General features: G+C 41.0%; 1 protein-coding gene across 1 annotated transcript; it reads right to left on the bottom strand.

The window, feature by feature from the left end:
* Positions 1–1,046: 1,046 nt before the first annotated feature.
* LOC138953340 (protein FAM177A1-like) lies at positions 1,047–21,374 on the bottom strand. Its single transcript, XM_070325140.1, has 5 exons — positions 21,324–21,374; positions 17,300–17,500; positions 16,598–16,664; positions 13,099–13,196; positions 1,047–5,672 (listed from the first exon to the last, which is right to left on the bottom strand). The coding sequence occupies exons 1-5, from the start codon at positions 21,360–21,362 to the stop codon at positions 5,535–5,537; spliced, it is 543 nt and encodes a 180-aa protein (XP_070181241.1). The 5' UTR covers positions 21,363–21,374; the 3' UTR covers positions 1,047–5,534.
* Between the last annotated feature and the right edge of the window lie 40 nt (positions 21,375–21,414).

Raw genomic sequence — 21,414 nt, 5'->3', positions numbered from 1 at the left:
TTGGCCTGACACAGTGTTGTAGTGTAGTCTTCAGACTCCTGCAGTCAGTCTGGCTGGTGTCACAACAGGGTTGGTCTGACTCAGTGCTGAAGTGTAGATAGTCTTCAGTCTCCTGCAGTCAGTCTGGCTGGTGTCACAACAGGGTTGGTCTGACTCAGTGCTGTAGGGTAGATAGTCTTCAGTCTCCTGTAGTCAGTCTGGCTGGTGTCACAACAGGGTTAGCCTGACTCAGTGCTGTAGTGTAGATAGTCTTCAGTCTCCTGCAGTCAGTCTGGCTGGTGTCACAACAGGGTTGGTCTGACTCAGTGCTGTAGTGTAGATAGTCTTCAGTCTCACCATTAATGTTAGTGTGCATCAGCTGACTACGTAAGCCAAGAGGAATAGCAATTGCTGCCTATGAGAAGTAAGAAATTTTGTTCTTTTTCATTGCCGAGTCATCAGAATATTTTGCATCAAATGTAAATTTCAATGCTATGCGTGACCAATGCATGGTCTTGGTTTAAACAAAATTTTATTCAGAATTTCTTCGCATGAACAGTTCGAAACAAACAGCTAGGACACGCACTCAAGCAAATGCTTATATCACGTGACCAGAACAATACTAAATTACACACATTTTCGTAATGGTGGACATAACAACAATAAACCAGAAGAACAAATTGAAAGAATGGGGATGGGGAGCTAACTAGGAACAAAAGAATCTACAGAAGATAAAAAGAAAAGGGAGGGAGAGGGGGAAGAAAGTACTAACAACCACAAGGAGAGACTAGGACGAAAGCGCATAGGAAGAGAGCATCAAGTCTAAGACATGCAACATGTAAATTCAAGTAAATGTAACAATTTTTTATGCATGGTCTTCAAGTACTATTTACTGAAAGATAATGTACCAACGAGACTGCAAATAATTTATATCTGAAAATATTTCTATGTGTGCACATGGTTGTATTGGAGTTGATGGTGCGTGCGTCTGTGTGTATATATGTGTGTGATACTGATAGTGTTTGAGAAAGAGAGACATGCTGTGGGACAAATGAAGAAGAACAATGTTTTCATTTTGATGTGCATAGGTATTTGGTTTTTATTGACACAATCAAGTTTACAGTCAAAAATTACTTTGTTCATAACAAGTTTTCATATCAAATATAAGAAAAAAGTCCCATGCCTGGTGCCACAAAAACACTACGCAGAGCAAAACAAAGAAAACCATAATGATCAAGGCATAGCTGCCAACCCTACCCTTACAACAATCATGACAAGACATGGACGCTGCTATAGGGGGTAGAAAGCAAAACGGTGCAATCTGGTCAATCCTGAACTCTGCTTCTACCACACTTACAGAATGATGCTCAGGTCAGCAGGCACTTGAAAAAACATGCCAATGTTTGACACTTATGCTGTAACTATCTAAAATGTGTAAATCAGTGCAGTTCTAGACGATGTTTGGAAATAAGTGTCGGCTTTGTGTGGGTTGTGAAAGAGCGAATAGCTGACTTTCAGTCAGACAAACAATCCACACTCTGAACTGTCCCGTACACATTATAGGCCAGTCACTAGCTAGTGTATGGGCCAGTCATTAGCTAGTGTATAGGCCAGTCACTAGCTAGTGTATAGGCCAGTCACTAGCTAGTGTATAGGCCAGTCACTAGCTAGTGTATGGGCCAGTCACTAGCTAGTGTATAGGCCAGTCACTAGCTAGTGTATGGGCCAGTCACTAGCTAGTGTATAGGCCAGTCACTAGCTAGTGTATAGGCCAGTCACTAGCTAGTGTATAGGCCAGTCACTAGCTAGTGTATAGGCCAGTCACTAGCTAGTGTATAGGCCAGTCACTAGCTAGTGTATAGGCCAGTCACTAGCTAGTGTATGGGCCAGTCACTAGCTAGTGTATAGGCCAGTCACTAGCTAGTGTATAGGCCAGTCACTAGCTAGTGTATGGGCCAGTCACTAGCTAGTGTATAGGCCAGTCACTAGCTAGTGTATGGGCCAGTCACTAGCTAGTGTATAGGCCAGTCACTAGCTAGTGTATAGGCCAGTCACTAGCTAGTGTATAGGCCAGTCACTAGCTAGTGTATAGGCCAGCCACTAGCTAGTGGGTGTGTCTGAAACATGTGGACATGTGGGTTGTTTGACTCACTTAAAGCAAGGGTAATCACTCTTTCAAAACCCGTACAAATCCGACAGAGTTATTTCCGGATTTCGTCTATTGGGAATATTGGGACTGGAAATAACTTTGTAAATTCTGGATGAAATTCACGATTCAACAGAGAGGGTTGGCAGCTATGACAGGGTGATGTTATTATTTGAGGCACATTTATATGGAATGTAGGTTTGCTGCACATCACTCAAATAATCGTCAATCACACCACACACAATGTTGCTCATTTACATATGTACACAATTCAGATCACACTTTTCCCATGAGAAAAGAAACATAATGTTAGTACATGTAATATGCAAATAAATTAAATGAATAAACAGTTGAATAAATAAATAAATACATAAATAAATAAATAAATACATAAATAAACAAGTAAACAAATAAACAAGTAATACAAACGTAAATGAATAAAACTATAACTAATTTATTTATTACAATGCAGTTTTTCAGTCAGGTACAAGCTGTGCATCTAATATTTTCATGACCAAAGAAATCACTCTACACTCTACAAGAAGTGTTCCAATGTGAAAAAACTTGTTGTAACCCGTTGTGAGCACTGTGTGGGATACTATATCATTCTACTTGCAAAATTAGCACAGATGGTTAACACTAAATAGCCTTTACCATGTGTGCTACTTTTGTAAGTAGAATGATATAGTATCTCCCACAGTGGTTAGAAAAGTGTGTTGACATGGGAACACTTCTAGTTTAGAGTGTAACATTCAATTGAAGACATTGAGTATGGCTGCTATCAAATTCACCCAGGGAGAGGCAACAAAGGCTCAGTCCGACAAGGGAGAAACTAAATGCTCAACACTTGACATCAGGCAATGTGCCGCTGTGTAAGTTACACAATGACAAGCAAGGTACATGTCCTATGCTAGTATCATCATTGATACAGTGTACCGCTGTGTAAGTTACACAATGACAAGCAAGGTACATGTCCTATGCTAGTATCATCATTGATACAGTGTACCGCTGTGTAAGTTACACAATGACAAGCAAGGTACATGTCCTATGCTAGTATCATCATTGATACAGTGTACCGCTGTGTAAGTTACACAATGACAAGCAAGGTACATGTCCTATGCTAGTATCATCATTGATACAGTGTGCCGCTGTGTAAGTTACACAATGACAAGCAAGGTACATGTCCTATGCTAGTATCATCATTGATACAGTGTACCATTAATAGGACTCTCCTTTGCATTGCACTGACCCTTTTTCATTAAGTATGCATTCTGTCCGTATCATACTGCCTATCTCCTTGAACCATAGAGAATACTACATGGCTTGCTGTGTCGTACCAGATTTACACGAGTTGTTTTTTTAAATATTGAACTGCGAGCAAAAGCGAGCCATGTGGTATTCTGTTTATCCTGCATACTGTACTTACGTGTATTTGACTGAAAATGTCCTGCAGTCGAGGCAGCTAAATTGAAGACGCTTGTTTTGGAACCTCGATCTCTTCTAAAACCTCGTGCAATCTATTACGTCAAAGTAAAGAAACGTCACTCTGAAAGTGTGGCGTGACGTGTTACATGTAGTTCTAAAAATTCATCGAGGGTAATTAGCGAGCGCATTTTTTGTTTCTATAATGACGTTTGTCTCTGTGACTTTGGCATCATAAGCAGTGGAAAAACAGGTCCCTGCCAGACTTGCTTAACATGACCTCATTTACATGATATACGCACGTGTGATTTGAACGATTATTATCTCACGAGTGTCTCTCTCACGTATGTAGGATAAAATTCCTTTTCCTATACTGTATTTACCGTTCAGTGTTGACGTGACATTTATAAAGTCAGGTCTTGTTCCGTCATGTATTGTTACTGTAGTGTGCTACATCCTGAACACAGCTAAGGCCACTGTCAGTCAACAGCCTTTGTGTTTTCATTCTATCTGCCACCTTCTGTACAGCAATGACTTTCATCGTTCAGCGCAAGTTCCAACAGTGTGTGCATATTTTTGTTTCATTTTTGAAGGATGCAGCACACACACAAAAAGGTCAAGAGAAAGGAGCGAGATGTCGCACAAATCTGGTCAACATTTCTCCTGTAAATACTGCCTTCATCTCAGACAGATAAATAAACGCAAGATCACAATGAACAGTTGTTCAATAATGGACGGACACTTTTCATTCATTCTTCTCTTCAAACTAAAATATATTATTCGCAGATGGTTAAAACAATAATCAGGTCACTTTTTTCCATACGCAAATCTAAGAGACAGACAGTGACCGTGTCAAGAGTTTCTGACATTTGGTCTATATCTAATCTCTCTTTGCATTGAATTAGTTAAATTCTCCAGCCCTCAGTCTCATGTCTCTATAGTAACTCCTGAAATATTGCACACATTCAAAAATACAAGTCAACCCGTGACAAAGGTAATAGGTCATGAGATTGGAGTCACACTGTTGCACGTCTTTTCTTAAAACACAACATAAATAAAAAGACATCATAACAATTGCAACTGATGTTGCATGAGTACAAAAAATGCTAAAAAAGACCACAAGGTATGCGTGCATACAATTTTACACACTGCAGATCTGTACGCTTTTGTGTAAAGCAAGTGCACACTAAACGGATAAAAGCGTTCAATTCAAAAAGTGGAACATGCTAAATTAGTATCACCAACACCACGAAGATTACGTGAAATGTTCTTTCCAGGTGAGAAAGAAAAGGGAAAAGGCCAATACCTTCTGCACCTCCAATACAAAGATTCTCAACCCCTGAAAGTGACACTACAAATTATGTCCCCTGAAACCCCCACATGCACATTGGAAGACCAAAAACTCATAAAAAAATGACCGCAGAAGCAGACTCTTTCAGAAAACCAGACCGAGACAAAGGCAACAATAGTAGAAAGTGAGCGGATTACAAATTTCAGCCTATCACACACTCAAACCATGATAGGCAGAGTACAAAGTGAGTGAATTGTGGAATCCTGCCAACATTATGCAAGGACTGGTCAGTTCTCCGGGTGTGTCAGTATCAGTATTACTGTCAATGTCACTAAGTGTAAGTGTCTGTGTCTACATCAGTGTCAGAGTCTGTGTCAGTGTCTATGTCAGAGTCTATGTCAGAGTCTGTATCAATGTCAGTCTATGTCAGAGTCTATGTCAGAGTCTGTATCAATGTCAGTCTATGTCAGAGTCTGTATCAATGTCAGTCTATGTCAGAGTCTATGTCAGAGTCTGTATTAATGTCAGTCCGTGTTAGTGTCTATGTCAGTGTCACTCAGTATCAGTGTCTATGTAAGTGTCTACGTCAGTGTCTATGTCAGTGTCAGAGTCTGTGTCAATGTCAGTCAGTGTCAGTGTCTATGTCACTCAGTGTCAGATTCAGCGCCAGTAAGAGTGTTAGTACCAGCGTCAGTGTCAGTACTTGGTGAGGTTTTCCCCGACCACCACTGGCGTGTTCTCCACAACCTGCACATCGATGGCGGATGCGCTGAGCTCCGTGTTGAGCGTGGATCTCGACAGTCGCTTCTCTTCCTCCACCCGGTCTAGCTCCTCCTGACAAACACAGCGACCAATTTTACAATCAACACAACACAAAGCAACAAATTTAACAATCAACACAACACACAGACACAACTTTACAATCAACACAACACACAGACACAACTTTACAATCAACACAACACACAGACACAACTTTACAATCAACACAACACACAGACACAACTTTACAATCAACACAACACACAGACACAACTTTACAATCAACACAACACACAGACACAACGTTACAATCAACACAACACACAGACACAACGTTACAATCAACACAACACACAGACACAACTTTACAATCAACACAACACACAGCAACAACTTTACAATCAACACAACACACAGACACAACGTTACAATCAACACAACACACAGCAACAACTTTACAATCAACACAACACACAGACACAACTTTACAATCAACACAACACACAGACACAACTTTACAATCAACACAACACACAGACACAACTTTACAATCAACACAACACACAGACACAACTTTACAATCAACACAACACACAGCCATCAACACAACACACAGCCATCAACACAACACACAGCCACAACTTTACAATCAACACAACTCACAGACACAACTTTACAATCAACACAACACACAGACACAACTTTACAATCAACACAACACACAGCCATCAACACAACACACAGCCATCAACACAACTCACAGACACAACTTTACAATCAACACAACACACAGCAACAACTTTACAATCAACACAACACACAGCCACAACTTTACAATCAACACAACTCACAGCCATCAACACAACACACAGCCACAACTTTACAATCAACACAACACACAGCAACAACTTTACAATCAACACAACACACAGCCATCAACACAACACACAGACACAACTTTACAATCAACACAACACACAGCAACAACTTTACAATCAACACAACACACAGACACAACTTTACAATCAACACAACACACAGCCACAACTTTACAATCAACACAACACACAGACACAACTTTACAATCAACACAACACAAAGCAACAACTTTACAATCAACACAACTCACAGCCATCAACACAACACACAGCCACAACGTTACAATCAACACAACACACAGCCACAACTTTACAATCAACACAACACACAGACACAACGTTACAATCAACACAACACACAGACACAACTTTACAATCAACACAACTCACAGACACAACTTTACAATCAACACAACACACAGACACAACTTTACAATCAACACAACACACAGCCACAACTTTACAATCAACACAACACACAGACACAACGTTACAATCAACACAACTCACAGACACAACTTTACAATCAACACAACACACAGCCACAACTTTACAATCAACACAACACACAGCGACCAACTTTACAATCAACACAACACACAGCCACAACTTTACAATCAACACAACACACAGACACAACTTTACAATCAACACAACACAAAGCAACAACTTTACAATCAACACAACACACAGCAACAACTTTACAATCAACACAACACAAAGCAACAACTTTACAATCAACACAACTCACAGCCATCAACACAACACACAGCCACAACTTTACAATCAACACAACTCACAGCCATCAACACAACACACAGCCACAACTTTACAATCAACACAACACACAGCAACAACTTTACAATCAACACAACTCACAGCCATCAACACAACACACAGCCATCAACACAACTCACAGCCATCAACACAACACACAGACACAACTTTACAATCAACACAACACACAGCAACAACTTTACAATCAACACAACTCACAGCCATCAACACAACACACAGCCACAACTTTACAATCAACACAACTCACAGCCATCAACACAACACACAGCCACAACTTTACAATCAACACAACACACAGCAACAACTTTACAATCAACACAACACACAGCCATCAACACAACACACAGCCACAACTTTACAATCAACACAACACACAGCAACAACTTTACAATCAACACAACACACAGCCATCAACACAACACACAGCCACAACTTTACAATCAACACAACACACAGACACAACTTTACAATCAACACAACACACAGCCACAACTTTACAATCAACACAACACACAGACACAACTTTACAATCAACACAACACACAGACACAACTTTACAATCAACACAACACACAGACACAACGTTACAATCAACACAACACACAGCAACAACTTTACAATCAACACAACACACAGCAACAACTTTACAATCAACACAACACACAGCAACAACTTTACAATCAACACAACACAAAGCAACAACTTTACAATCAACACAACACACAGACACAACTTTACAATCAACACAACACACAGCGACCAACTTTACAATCAACACAACACACAGACACAACGTTACAATCAACACAACTCACAGACACAACTTTACAATCAACACAACTCACAGACACAACTTTACAATCAACACAACACACAGCAACAACGTTACAATCAACACAACGCACAGCTACAACTTTACAATCAACACAACACATAGCCACAACGTTACAATCAACACAACTCACAGACACAACGTTACAATCAACACAACACATAGCCACAACGTTACAATCAACACAACTCACAGACACAACGTTACAATCAACACAACACACAGACACAACTTTACAACCAACACAACACACAGACACAACGTTACAATCAACACAACTCACAGACACAACGTTACAATCAACACAACACACAGACACAACTTTACAATCAACATAACTCACAGACACAACGTTACAATCAACAACACACAGACACAACTTTACAACCAACACAACACACAGACACAACTTTACAATCAACACAACACACAGACACAACTTTACAATCAACACAACTCACAGACACAACTTTACAATCAACATAACTCACAGACACAACGTTACAATCAACACAACTCACAGACACAACTTTACAATCAACACAACTCACAGACACAACGTTACAATCAACACAACTCACAGACACAACTTTACAATCAACACAACACACAGACACAACTTTACAATCAACACAACACACAGCGACCAACTTTACAATCAACACAACACACAGACACAACTTTACAATCAACACAACTCACAGCTACAACTTTACAATCAACACAACTCACAGACACAACTTTACAATCAACACAACACACAGACACAACGTTACAATCAACACAACACACAGCAACAACTTTACAATCAACACAACACAAAGCAACAACTTTACAATCAACACAACACACAGCAACAACTTTACAATCAACACAACACACAGCAACAACTTTACAATCAACACAACACACAGACACAACTTTACAATCAACACAACACACAGCGACCAACTTTACAATCAACACAACACACAGACACAACTTTACAATCAACACAACACACAGACACAACGTTACAATCAACACAACACACAGACACAACTTTACAATCAACACAACACACAGCAACAACTTTACAATCAACACAACACACAGCCACAACTTTACAATCAACACAACACACAGCAACAACGTTACAATCAACACAACTCACAGACACAACGTTACAATCAACACAACTCACAGACACAACGTTACAATCAACACAACACACAGCCACAACTTTACAATCAACACAACTCACAGCCACAACTTTACAATCAACACAACACACAGACACAACTTTACAATCAACACAACACACAGACACAACTTTACAATCAGCACAACTCACAGACACAACTTTACAATCAACATAACTCACAGACACAACGTTACAATCAACACAACTCACAGACACAACTTTACAATCAACATAACTCACAGACACAACTTTACAATCAACACAACTCACAGACACAACTTTACAATCAACATAACTCACAGACACAACTTTACAATCAACACAACACACAGACACAACGTTACAATCAACACAACACACAGACACAACTTTACAATCAACACAACACACAGACACAACTTTACAATCAACACAACACACAGACACAACTTTACAATCAACACAACACACAGACACAATGTTACAATCAACACAACACACAGCAACAACTTTACAATCAACACAACACACAGACACAACGTTACAATCAACACAACACACAGCAACAACTTTACAATCAACACAACACACAGACACAACTTTACAATCAACACAACACACAGACACAACTTTACAATCAACACAACACACAGACACCACTTTACAATCAACACAACACACAGACACAACGTTACAATCAACACAACACACAGACACAACGTTACAATCAACACAACTAACCGTTTACAACCGTGAGAACTCAACTGTCTGTGAAGCAGAAGACTAATGTTAATGTTATTGACTCACGGGCAGATAACAGAGCCTTCTTCCTAGTCTAAAGCTGTCAGGTTGGCTGTATACTCATGATTGTGGAAGCAGAACTTTATTCACAATGAAGTCACAGTTGTTAGAAGCAGGAAGACAACCTATAACTCTGTTTGAGCGCAGGGAGCTAAACCGGCAATGCAGAGACAGAAGACATTTACCCCTCAACAGATAGGTCTGTGCCCCTGATAAAGATCGGTCCAGTAGTTTACTCTGAATCGCTCTACACACACACACGCACACACACACACACACACACACACATACACCATGACCCTCGTCTCGATTCCCCCTCTATGTTAAAACATTTAGTCAAAACTGTTGATGTTGCCGATGGTTTGACCCCCACTATGTCACTTCCGAACCTGAATCAACATCTTGGTAAGGTTCTGGACAAACATGCCCCTCTGCGTCAGCGTGAGGTGCGCCAGCGTAAGCCTACGCCGTGGTACAGCTCGGTCGCTGATCAGCTCAAGGAGCTGAAGCGTGAGCGTCGAAGGGCAGAACGTCGCTGGCGCTCCTCACCACTGACAATCAACATGCAGATGTATGATGCCGTGAAACAGAAGGTCACCGACCTTGTGCATAATGCTAAAACGTCATTTTATTCTGCTATGGTTTCTTCCAGTGCCACATGCAAACAGCTCTTCAACAATATGACCACACTGTTAGGCACGCGTAAAAAAGCCTCCTTGCCTACCGTCTTTGACGTTCAACAACTTCCGGCCCTTTTTAGTGACTACTTCAAGAACAAAATCCTTTCGATACGTGACAGCTTTTCGCATGTTGCAAACACACAAAGCGCATTTCCTACCGATCCGTTTCAAGGCACTCCCTTTTTAGCTTTCACCACTGTGTCTGAAGACGATGTCAAGAAGTTAATTCTAAAAACCGCCCCCAAGACGTGCGAACTTGACCCGATTCCAACCAAACTACTTATTCAAAACATCGACATCCTCCTCCCTACCATTACTACCATAGTGAACGAATCACTCTCTTCTGGCGTTGTCCCCACGGAATTCAAAACCGCTTTAGTAAAGCCACTGCTGAAGAAAGCTTCTCTCGATTCCAACGAGTTGAAAAACTATAGACCCGTCTCAAACCTTCCTTTTCTATCGAAAATTCTCGAAAAACTTGTTCTCCGACAGCTTGCCTCACATCTCTCATCCCACAACCTTCTTAGTGCCCACCAGTCAGCCTATCGACCACGGCACAGCACGGAAACGGCTCTTCTTCGTATTTTGAATGACCTTCTGACCGCTCTAGACCAGGACAAAACATCCGTCCTCTTGCTTTTAGATCTGTCTGCGGCTTTTGATACGATAGACCATGACATTCTCTTATATCGTCTAGAGCACTACTTTGGCATTAGCGAGATGGCTCTCTCTTGGATTCAAAATTATCTCTCAGACAGGAAACAGTTTGTTCTGATCGATGGCCAACAATCTGCTGAAACCTCTCTTGTGTTTGGTGTTCCTCAAGGTTCTGTGTTAGGCCCGGTGCTGTTCATTATGTACACAGCACCGCTGACAACTCTCATAGAGAATCATTGTGTGCTACACGAAATCTTCGCAGATGATACGCAGATCAATCATTCCGCATCACATGACAAGTACCCAGATTTGGTTCTGTCGCTACAAGAGTGTGTGAGAGATGTCGGGGCATGGATGGAAGAGAACAAACTCAAACTAAATGACGACAAAACTGAAGCCATGCGTTTTTCATACTCTACCCCTACCCATGCTAAGTCTATTTCAGAACTCCCACAGGCCATCTCTTTGAACAATATTGACATCAAGTTCTCGGATACATCCCGTGATCTCGGAGTCTTTTTTGACAAAGATCTTAGCATGAAACAGCATGTAGTCCAAACATGTAAAGCAGCGCGAATGGAGATCCGGCGTATAGGTTCCATTCGACAGTACCTTACTGAAGACGCAACCAAAAGACTAGTCTGTTCCGGCATACTCTCTAGATTAGACTACTGTAATTCACTGCTTGCTGAATGTCCCAAATCTGTCACCAAGCCCCTGCAACTAGTCCAGAACGCTGCCGCTAGACTCGTGTTTCGAACACCTATGAAACAAAGCGTCACGCCTCTACTCAAACAGCTACATTGGCTTCCAGTCGAACAAAGAATTAAATACAAGATCTGCTGCATATTCTATCAAATTGCCGCGGGCACGGCTCCACAGTACCTGTCCGATCTAGTGCAGAAAAACAATCCTGAAAGGGTTGTCCGCTCTGCCTCCCAAAATAAATTTGTCAAAGCTCCTAAGTATCAGAGGGACGATCATGGTGGCCGCTGTCTTTCAGTCGCAGCTGATCATATCTGGAACAAACTCCCTTTGTCTCTACGTCTCAGTCCATCTCTGCCTTCGTTCAAAGCAAATCTCAAGACTCACCTCTTCAGAGAAGCATTCTATGACGATGTAGTTGTCGCGACCCTGTGAATGTGCACTTTCGGATGAACAATGTTTACTGTGTGTGTGTGTGTGTGTGTGTGTGTGTGTGCGTGTGTGTGGACATGTGTGGGTGTGTGTGTGTGTGTGTGTGTGTCGTGTGTGCATTATAATTGTTGTGTATACTGGGAGTTCGTTCCTGTAAGAGCCTCTGGATTTTTGTAACATTTATGTTTTGTTTTTGGTTTTTGTTGTAAAGTGTTTATGATTGTGTTCTATTCCGTCAATTGCGTCATTCTGGTAATGATGTTGTTATTGCTTTTGTAAAGCGCTTTGTGTGTTCGAAAGCGCTATAGAAATCACCATTATTATTATTATTATTATTATTAAAACTTGACTAAATGTAAAAAGAAGTCCCAGTCTGCAATCCAGCTTAGATGTTTAACAAACAGACAGTTGTCTACAGTCCTTTGTTGCTACCCTACATGCCAAGCAGCATAACGGGCAGTAAGTAAAGTAAGTAAGTTGTCTCTAGGGTTTGCAGGACAAAGGAAGTGGAAGAAGAGAAGTGAAGAAGACAAGCAAAACTTGGCTGACAGACCTCTTCCTTCCTCCTGTAGTATTCGTCAATGGCACTTTGGTATTTGGGGGCTGTGATGCCAAAGAACCAGGCCAGCTTCTCTCCACAAAAATCAGCCGCTGCAAAACAACACAATGAATATATATATCCAGGGGTGTCGTTTGGGTCGGCCCTTTGGCCAATCGCCGATTTTTTTTACTATGGCCGAAACTTTCATGTCCCTATCGGCCAAATGTCCGAAGAGTATTTGCCTAAATTGGCCAAAGTTTGTCCAGTTTTTTGTAATGGTCAGGCTTTGATTGCTAAAACTGCTGCCGATGTACTTAGTCAACTGACTGACGTGTATTTTCTTCGCGAATACCAAAAACGAAACATCAATGTTTTGAACGGAAGCCATTGCCAAAAAAAATAGATGCCGGAGTGGTTTAATTCCCTTGGACAAGGGACAAGGGAAACCACACTCTCAGTGTTTGCGTTTGCCGGTTCGCGATAGTTTATAAGTCAGTCAGTCAGTGCTTTCGATTTGGATTTGAACATCATGTCGCAACCAAAAAAGAAAAAAACTAAATTGGCCAAGGTTTGCTACCATTCGCCAAGGTAAGTGATTCCGGACAAAATAACAGGAACACCGCGAATGTGGACAGTGTCAGTGTGAGTGGTAGTAGTGTTGTCGAGTCGATCGAAGCAGACGATAGTCACCGCGAATCGAAATCTGCTGAGCCAGAGAATGAAAAGTGTCCTCCAAATCGTGGTTTCCAAGCAAAATGGCTCACCCTACACGGTTTTTATTGGTGTTTTACCAGTCATGTTTCCCAAGGCTTGTCAAGATTAGCACAAGATTGGAAGAGTTTTACTTTCAAGAAATTAAAGTTAAAGGTTTGAAAAAGTTTCAGAGAACTGGTGTCTGATGTAGTTAAATCAGCAAAGCTGATTGTTTCAGTTGCAGTAAGCAACATATAATCCAGGGGCGGATTAGGGGGACACCCCCCCCCCCCCCCCAAAAAAAAATACTGTCTGTGAATTTAAAAAAAAATTCTGTCTGTAAAGCCGGGGGAAGAGTTAATTGTTTAATTGTCACAGTATACGACATGTCTGTCTTCTTTCTAACCATACTATATGATGTCGGGAGCAGATATCAGTGAAGATAAATTGCCATTACTTAATACTAACGTTAAAAGAAATAATGAGTGGCTGCTGACACCAGTTGATCATGTTTAAAATCAAGGATAAGCCACAAATTGTTTATAAAATAACTAAAATTCTTCAGCTTCAACTTCAAGGGGGCTTTGCCCCCCAGACCCCCCAACGGGACCCTGGACCCCAGGTTGTACCCCCCCCCCCCCTCCTCTGGCTTAACTGCTCCGCCCCTGTAATCTGTGTTCCTAAGACAATGATTGTATGTATTAGTTTTCCCCTCTTGAGTCTAATTGTGCTTCAATGCTGTGGTGACTTTGTATGAGCCAAAATAATGGCCGAAAATTTTCCAAGATGTACTAAAGCTTTCTGACATTTTCGGCCAAATGTCCCAACATGAAAATGTCTAGCAACACCCCTGTATATCTATATCTAAAACATCAGAAATTGCGAAAGAAACAATTGAAAGTCAGCAGAGGCTATATATATGAGTTGTTCTTTGCTACTGGTCACAAGTGGGGGTCAGCTCACACGGACGCATTTTTTCAATACAGTCTAGGGGAGAAACTGGTCACAAAGCACCCAGTACATGCCAGAGAGATAGGAGAATCGGCACAATCAAAGAAAATACCAAAATCATTCAATAGATATGGAAATATTAAGATTTACTGTGAAAATGCTACCAAAAATGGCGTCCAAAAATGGGAACGCACACTTGGTGCGTCTTTGAAGACTTACCTCCCGTTCTGTGTTGTTGATAATAGTCGTGTTTGTGCTGTTTTAGTTGAAATAGTATCTAATAAAACTGATGCAGTTCTTGAAATGTTGCAAATTATTGCTGTCTTTGTGAAATGCGAGAGTGTTCTGAGGCGTAATCTGCATACGGCTGATGTCCCACATAGGGTACCCCACTTCGATCAGCGTATCACTCCAAATGAGCTTCATAGCAGAAAAGCAGATACACTACCAAAACACTGCATAACAGATCTACAAGTCTGAGCCAGAATCATTGAAATTTACTTTCTGTATAAAATATTGCAATCAAATTTGTTCACGCCGTCCCACAAATAACGCAGGTTACCCTCGCCTTCGATTCAAAGTAAACAGCCATAAACAAACAAATGTGGCGCGGTCACGTCGCCTCGGAAGGAATAACGCAGGTGACCAAGACTTGTTTCCGATACCTGTCTGATTAAAATCATCGGTTTTTTTCACGAATGACGGCTCTTTGGCAGATCTGGTGAGTTGGAAACTGTCTATGAATGTTTCATTTAATGTCAAATGCGTACATTCTTGTCGATATTGTTACCTTTGGGCTCATACATTAAGTCAATCGTCGTGTTGTCCGAAAGTGACTTTTGTCAGCATAGAACTTACTGTGCTTTGATCATTGACTGAGAAGAATCTTCCGATGACACAAGTTCATTTCACTACCGGACTGCAGATCTGCAAGGAAACTTATGGCAGGGGAAATAAGCTTAACTGAAGACGAATAAGCGGAGTAACTGTTCTTCAACGGATTGCTCTCACTGATATAAATATTTAGATCTTGTCGTCTGCTAGCCTGCTGGTAAATAGTCTTCGGTTGTGTGAAAGTCACATCTATTTCGACTGTGTGCATCGATCCGTGTAGTGAAATGTTGATCTTTGATGATTTGGCAACATAACTTCGCTAAATGTGCTTCGAGTGTATCTCCCCGTTAACCGCATTTGAAAACGTCTTTTAACAAGACCATGTTTCGACAGCCCAGACGGGGAGGATCCTCGATAGCTCACAGGGTATATAATGTTTTCCAGCGTTTTTTGAAGAATCCTTTCAAATTTGCTATTCCAAAAGTACCTATGACACGACTCGAGTGGCAAAGAACATTCTCTGCAATTCCTGTCTCAGTCCGTGCAGCCGTTTCGGGTCCTATCGTCATCATACAAACATACACACAGGAACCAGCTTTAAAAGTTAGATTATGTAGGAACCATGTGAACCAGTGATTTTTTCTTATGTACAACAGATACTACAGTATTTCTGCTTTATGAAAAGCAATATTTCAAAAACAAAACTAGAGATTTGAATTTTGACCACTTTTCCCCCTTTCTGTCACCAGTACTGAAGAACAACTCATATATATATATATATATATATATTATAAACATTGTGCTGGTATCAGGGAATAGTCTTTGACAGCCTTGATTTAAACAAGCAGCACACACACACACACACACACACACACACACACACACACACACACACACACTAACAATTTTGTTTAAAAACCCTTATGAATAAAAGGTCCATCTCTCTCTGTTATGTCCTTTAAATGAACTTCATCAAAGGCAATGAAGATGAAAGACACTTGATGCAGCATAAACTGACTGTGTTAGTTGTTACCTTTCCATGATTTGTAGGCAGCTGTTGACATGTAAAACCACATCCAAGGCATCCACTTCAAAGTTTTCTGGACAGAGAGAAAACAACAAGAACCAAAAAAAATAAGAGTAAAACAACAACACTAACTTTAGTAAATGTAGTAAATATTGATCGATGTATACCTACCCCCACAAACACATGATGGGTAAATAAAGTCAAACAACACATGTATTGACGTCAGAAAGCATACACCTCTATGAACTCCTTCCCTCTGGCCGTAGACTTCGCACGCACAAAGCTAGGACACTCAGGCTGCAAAACAGCTTCATCCCCAAATCCATCACCCTTAGCAACATGTAAACACATCCACATACCCGACTCAGCCCCTCTTCTGCCAGTGCAATCAGTAGTAATGTACATGTATGTATTGGTTTTATGTACAACCGTATATGTCCTGCGATATATTGTATGTTATGATATTTTGCAATGATGTTTAGCCATAGTTCGTTATACGCGTAGGTGTGCAAGAATATGTAAGCGCAGTGCTTTAAAGATGTTCATGTTATATAGTGCTATATGTTTTATGTAAAATCAATGTCTTGTTTGTATTATTGTTATGTACCACCCCCGAATTTCTCTATGAGATAATAAAGTATTCTTATTCTTATTCTTATTCCCCCCCCCCCCCCCCCCCACACACACACATCAAGACCCACAACTCACAGGGTCGACAAGGGGCAGGGGTTCAGGCTTCTCTTCTTCCTCCTCATCAGTGGAGTATTCCTCCAGGATCCCATCACTGAAGTGCAGGATGCGGCGCGGAACTTTGCCTTTCTTCTTGCCGTCTCCGTCTCCCAGGGCAACAGAGGTGAAGGGCGCGACCCCAGAGGCTGTTCCTCCATAGGATGCGGGAGCTGCTGGGGCCTGCAGTCATCACACAGACACACATTGTGTAGCTACCACTACCACGTTCCATGTAGTGTCAGCAGGGCTACTGCTCATCAAATCAATGTCCTACAACCAAAATGCTTGTGATTCCTAGAGTTAGAAATGTTTCTGTTTTAACCAACATCAATATCATGTGCCGCAGGTTTGTCTCTGTCACAATCAGCAGGTTTGTCTTCTCAAAATCTCTGTCACAATCAGCAGACTAGCTCATTCACTGAAGGTAGAGATCCCAGAAGTGATGTTACAATAAACTTACATACTGAATGAATATTCTATGCATCTTGATCCAGTTAATGCATTACAAGTGTAAAATCAATATCACTCCCCAAAGATGTGGATGACACATACCAAACAAAATAACGTTAGAATTAAATGGTTTGGCTGCCCACGGGATCAATAAATGATATAAAGACTAAAGAGGATGATGATAATGTTTGAATACATCATGGACATATTTGTGAAAAGTATTTGAATGCAAGCCGACTTCGCAAGACTCCGCGCTGACCTTACCGACCGACGAATGCGTATCGCTAGCGCTACGTGTCATTTGTGCTACGTGTCATTTGTCCTACGTGTCATTTGTGCTACGTGCCGCTATCGCTACGTTGATTAGTGCTACAAATAATTTGTCTATGAGTCGCTATCATTCGTTCTTTATCACTACATGTCGACAGCACTACATCTTTTAGCGCTACGTGTCATTATCGCTACGTGTCAATACCACTACTTACTGACGACTTTCTCGTTCTCATTTTTTCTCTCACTCTCACTCCTTCTGGTTTGTGTGTGTATATGTATGTCTGTGTATGTGTGTGCGTGTCTGTTTCAGTGTGTGTGTGTGTGTGTGTGTGTGTGTGTGTGTGTGTGTGTCTCTCTCTCTTGCTCACTCGCTCACTCACTCTGTCTCTCTCTGCCCCCCTCTCTCTCTCTCTCTCTGGCCTTAATATAATAAACCATTCTGAGTTCTGAGTTCTCTCTCTCTCTCTCTCTCTCTCTCTCTCTCTCTCGCTCTCTCTCTGTTATGTTATGTTATATTAGTTTGTAAGTATGTTTTTACATTTAGTCAAGTTTTGACTAAATATCTTAACATAGAGGGGGAATCGAGAAGAGGGTCGTGGTGTGTGTGTGTGTGTGTGTGTGTGTGTGTGTGTGTGTGTGTGTGTGTGTGTGTGTGTGTGTGTGTGTGTAGAGCGATTCAGACTAAACTACTGGACCGATCTTTATGAAATTTTACATGAGAGTTCCTGGGAATGATATCCCCGGACGGATGAGTATAGTCGTAAGATTTTTTGAAGATTTTTAGCCAGGGCGGATGGGATGGATGGAGAAAAGAAGAGTAATGATAAGGTCTATATCATGTGATATGTGCTGCATCAAAGTATAACTTTTCATTGCCACCTACTTGTTCCTAGCTTTTTGCTTTTGATGTGTAACCGTAAAACAACGGCAGTGTTGTGTTAACGATCTCGAATCTGTGTCTTTTCCAAGCATCATATTTTAGCTACTATATGATACTAGCAACTGGGTATTACAGGAAATATTTCCTCCTCTGAATTAGCGCCTTCCTAGTTATCATGCGTTTGTATCTAGATTGGTTGGTGGTCATACCTATAATATGTGATTAGCTGTATGTTTCCAAATTTACGCTGCATCAGTTTAGGCCAAACAAAAATATATGTTGGTTTAGGGTAACCCGACCGACCCTATTTTTTGCCCGCCGACCCTAAAACGGTTATTTTCATTTCTCAAAAAAAATAAAATGTTGGCACATGTTGCGAACCTTACCGAGACTAAGGGAAGTAACCTCCTTTAAAATCAACCAAATCAACAACAAAAAAACAACAAAAACAATAACAAACAAGAGGCGAAGCCTTCAAGGCTCACGTAAGAAATCGACAAACAGTAACACAAACTCAATCACTCCGTCACACATACACACATACACACACAGTAAGCATAGGTGACACTGTGCAAGAAAGCGAGACACTAGATCTAGATCTGTCTGTCTGCATGTAGCCTACTTACACCAACCTGAATACAGTCAATCACAACTTACACCAACCTGAATACAGTCACTCACAACTTACACCAACCTGAATACAGTCACTCACAACTTACAGCAACCTGAATACAGTCAATCACAACTTACACCAACCTGAATACAGTCACTCACAACTTACACCAACACACACACCAACAACAACCATGAAATAAATACTCAAATGACGAAATGTTAAAGTTTCTACCACAGACATACACACGCACGCACATACGCACGCACAGACAGACAAAGTTACGATCGCATAGGCTACACTTGCGTGAGCCAAAAACGACCTACCTTTTTTGGTCAAGTTACCCTAAACCAACATATGTTTTTGTTTGGCCTTAGCTTCACTGCCCTTTTCTTCAACTCCACCCCAAAACAAACACCTTTATTATACATTAATCTTTTTTGAAATGGTAATACTTGCAAATTTTTATAATAACTGCTCTTCTGTGAAGACTGGCTAAAGGTTTCAAAACATTAGCACTTGCACAATCCCATAGAGTGGATGCATAATCAATATTTGACAAGATGTGATTGTAAAAAAAAATCTTTCGCGAGTGGAAATTCAAGAAGTGTTTTATTTTTGATAACTGATATATTTTTTGGGAAGAAATCTTACAGATGTAATTAATGTGATCATGCCATGATAAATTATTATCAATCTTTACACCAAGGACTTTATGGTGAGACACTTCTTCCAATACTTGATTTTTAATATAGGGAGAGAGAGAGAGAGAGAGAGAGAGAGAGAGAGAGAGAGAGAGAGAGAGAGAGAGAGAGAGAGATCGTGAGAGACAGAGACACAGAGAGAGAGAGACAGAGACAGACAGATCCGTCAGACAGCCATGCAGACAATAGACCCTTTCGGTATTCCAAGTTCTCGTAAGCTCTCGCAAACTTCAGAGCATAGCAAAGCATGTGGTACAGCGATCTCGCGCGAGCTGCGAAAGCCGAGGTTCGAAGTTCTAGCGATGTTCAAAGCATAACAAAGAACGTGTCTCGCGAGAGCTGCTCAGATACCGAAAAGGTCTATATATATACACACTCACATGCACACACAAAGGGAAATGTCTGCCGTTTGAACATGTAGTATAGTGCTATCGACACGTGGCGTTATCGACTCGTTGCGCTACAGTACATTGGTTTTTCAAAAATAGTGATATCGACACGTAGTTCTATTGAGACGTAGTGATAATGGCATGTGTGAATTGTGGCAATAGCACTATATTATTACGTGCCGATAGCACTACTGTTTTCGGCAATTTGTGTCGATAGCACTACAGAAAATACCGCAAACGATACGTAGCACAAATGACACGTAGCGCTAGCGGGACGCACCGCCGACCGACCGATGTTTTTAAAAATTAAAGTAGATAGTTAGGTTTTTATTGATAGGGAGCGCTGGGCACTCCCACGTTTGCGACGATGGCCAAAATTGGCCCCTGCAACTCATCAAATCCAGATCCCAGACCGACTATGTCCTTGTATTGCGCAATGCCACATGTGGCTTAGGCTAGGTTAACGTCTTCTACGATCGAGTGGCTTAAACCTTATACTTACTACTTTGTAAACAGAATGATAACACAAGAAAAGTAGGAAATCATCATGAATTGCACTGGGTGAACCAAGACATTCATGTGAGATCGCTCTAAGAAAATTGTTCAGAAATAAAGGGGAAAGACAAAGTTATATTTTTGTGTCTTAAGAAATGTATTCAATAGACATAATAATAAAATAACGTGTTGGTTTTACTTGATCAACTCTGGGAATGTCTGCTTCGACGACCGACATCTTGGCTAAATATACAAGGGCAACTACTCTCAGTACCGGAAGCGAATAACGT

Source organism: Littorina saxatilis, linkage group LG17 (genome assembly GCF_037325665.1).
Source record: "Littorina saxatilis isolate snail1 linkage group LG17, US_GU_Lsax_2.0, whole genome shotgun sequence".
NCBI classification, from domain to species: Eukaryota; Metazoa; Mollusca; class Gastropoda; order Littorinimorpha; family Littorinidae; genus Littorina; species Littorina saxatilis.
This window is presented reverse-complemented; position numbering and strand designations above follow the sequence as displayed.

What these genes read in the sequence shown, in the direction of transcription:
- LOC138953340 (XM_070325140.1), bottom strand. Translation starts at nt 21,362, where the DNA reads ATGTCGGTCGTCGAAGCAGACATTCCCAGAGTTGATCAA. An exon ending in ACATTCCCAGAGTTGATCAA is followed by an intron (nt 17,501 to 21,323) that starts GTAAAACCAACA and finishes TGATGACTGCAG; the next exon opens with GCCCCAGCAGCTCCCGCATC. An exon ending in CCCTGCCCCTTGTCGACCCT is followed by an intron (nt 16,665 to 17,299) that starts GTGAGTTGTGGG and finishes CTCTCTGTCCAG; the next exon opens with AAAACTTTGAAGTGGATGCC.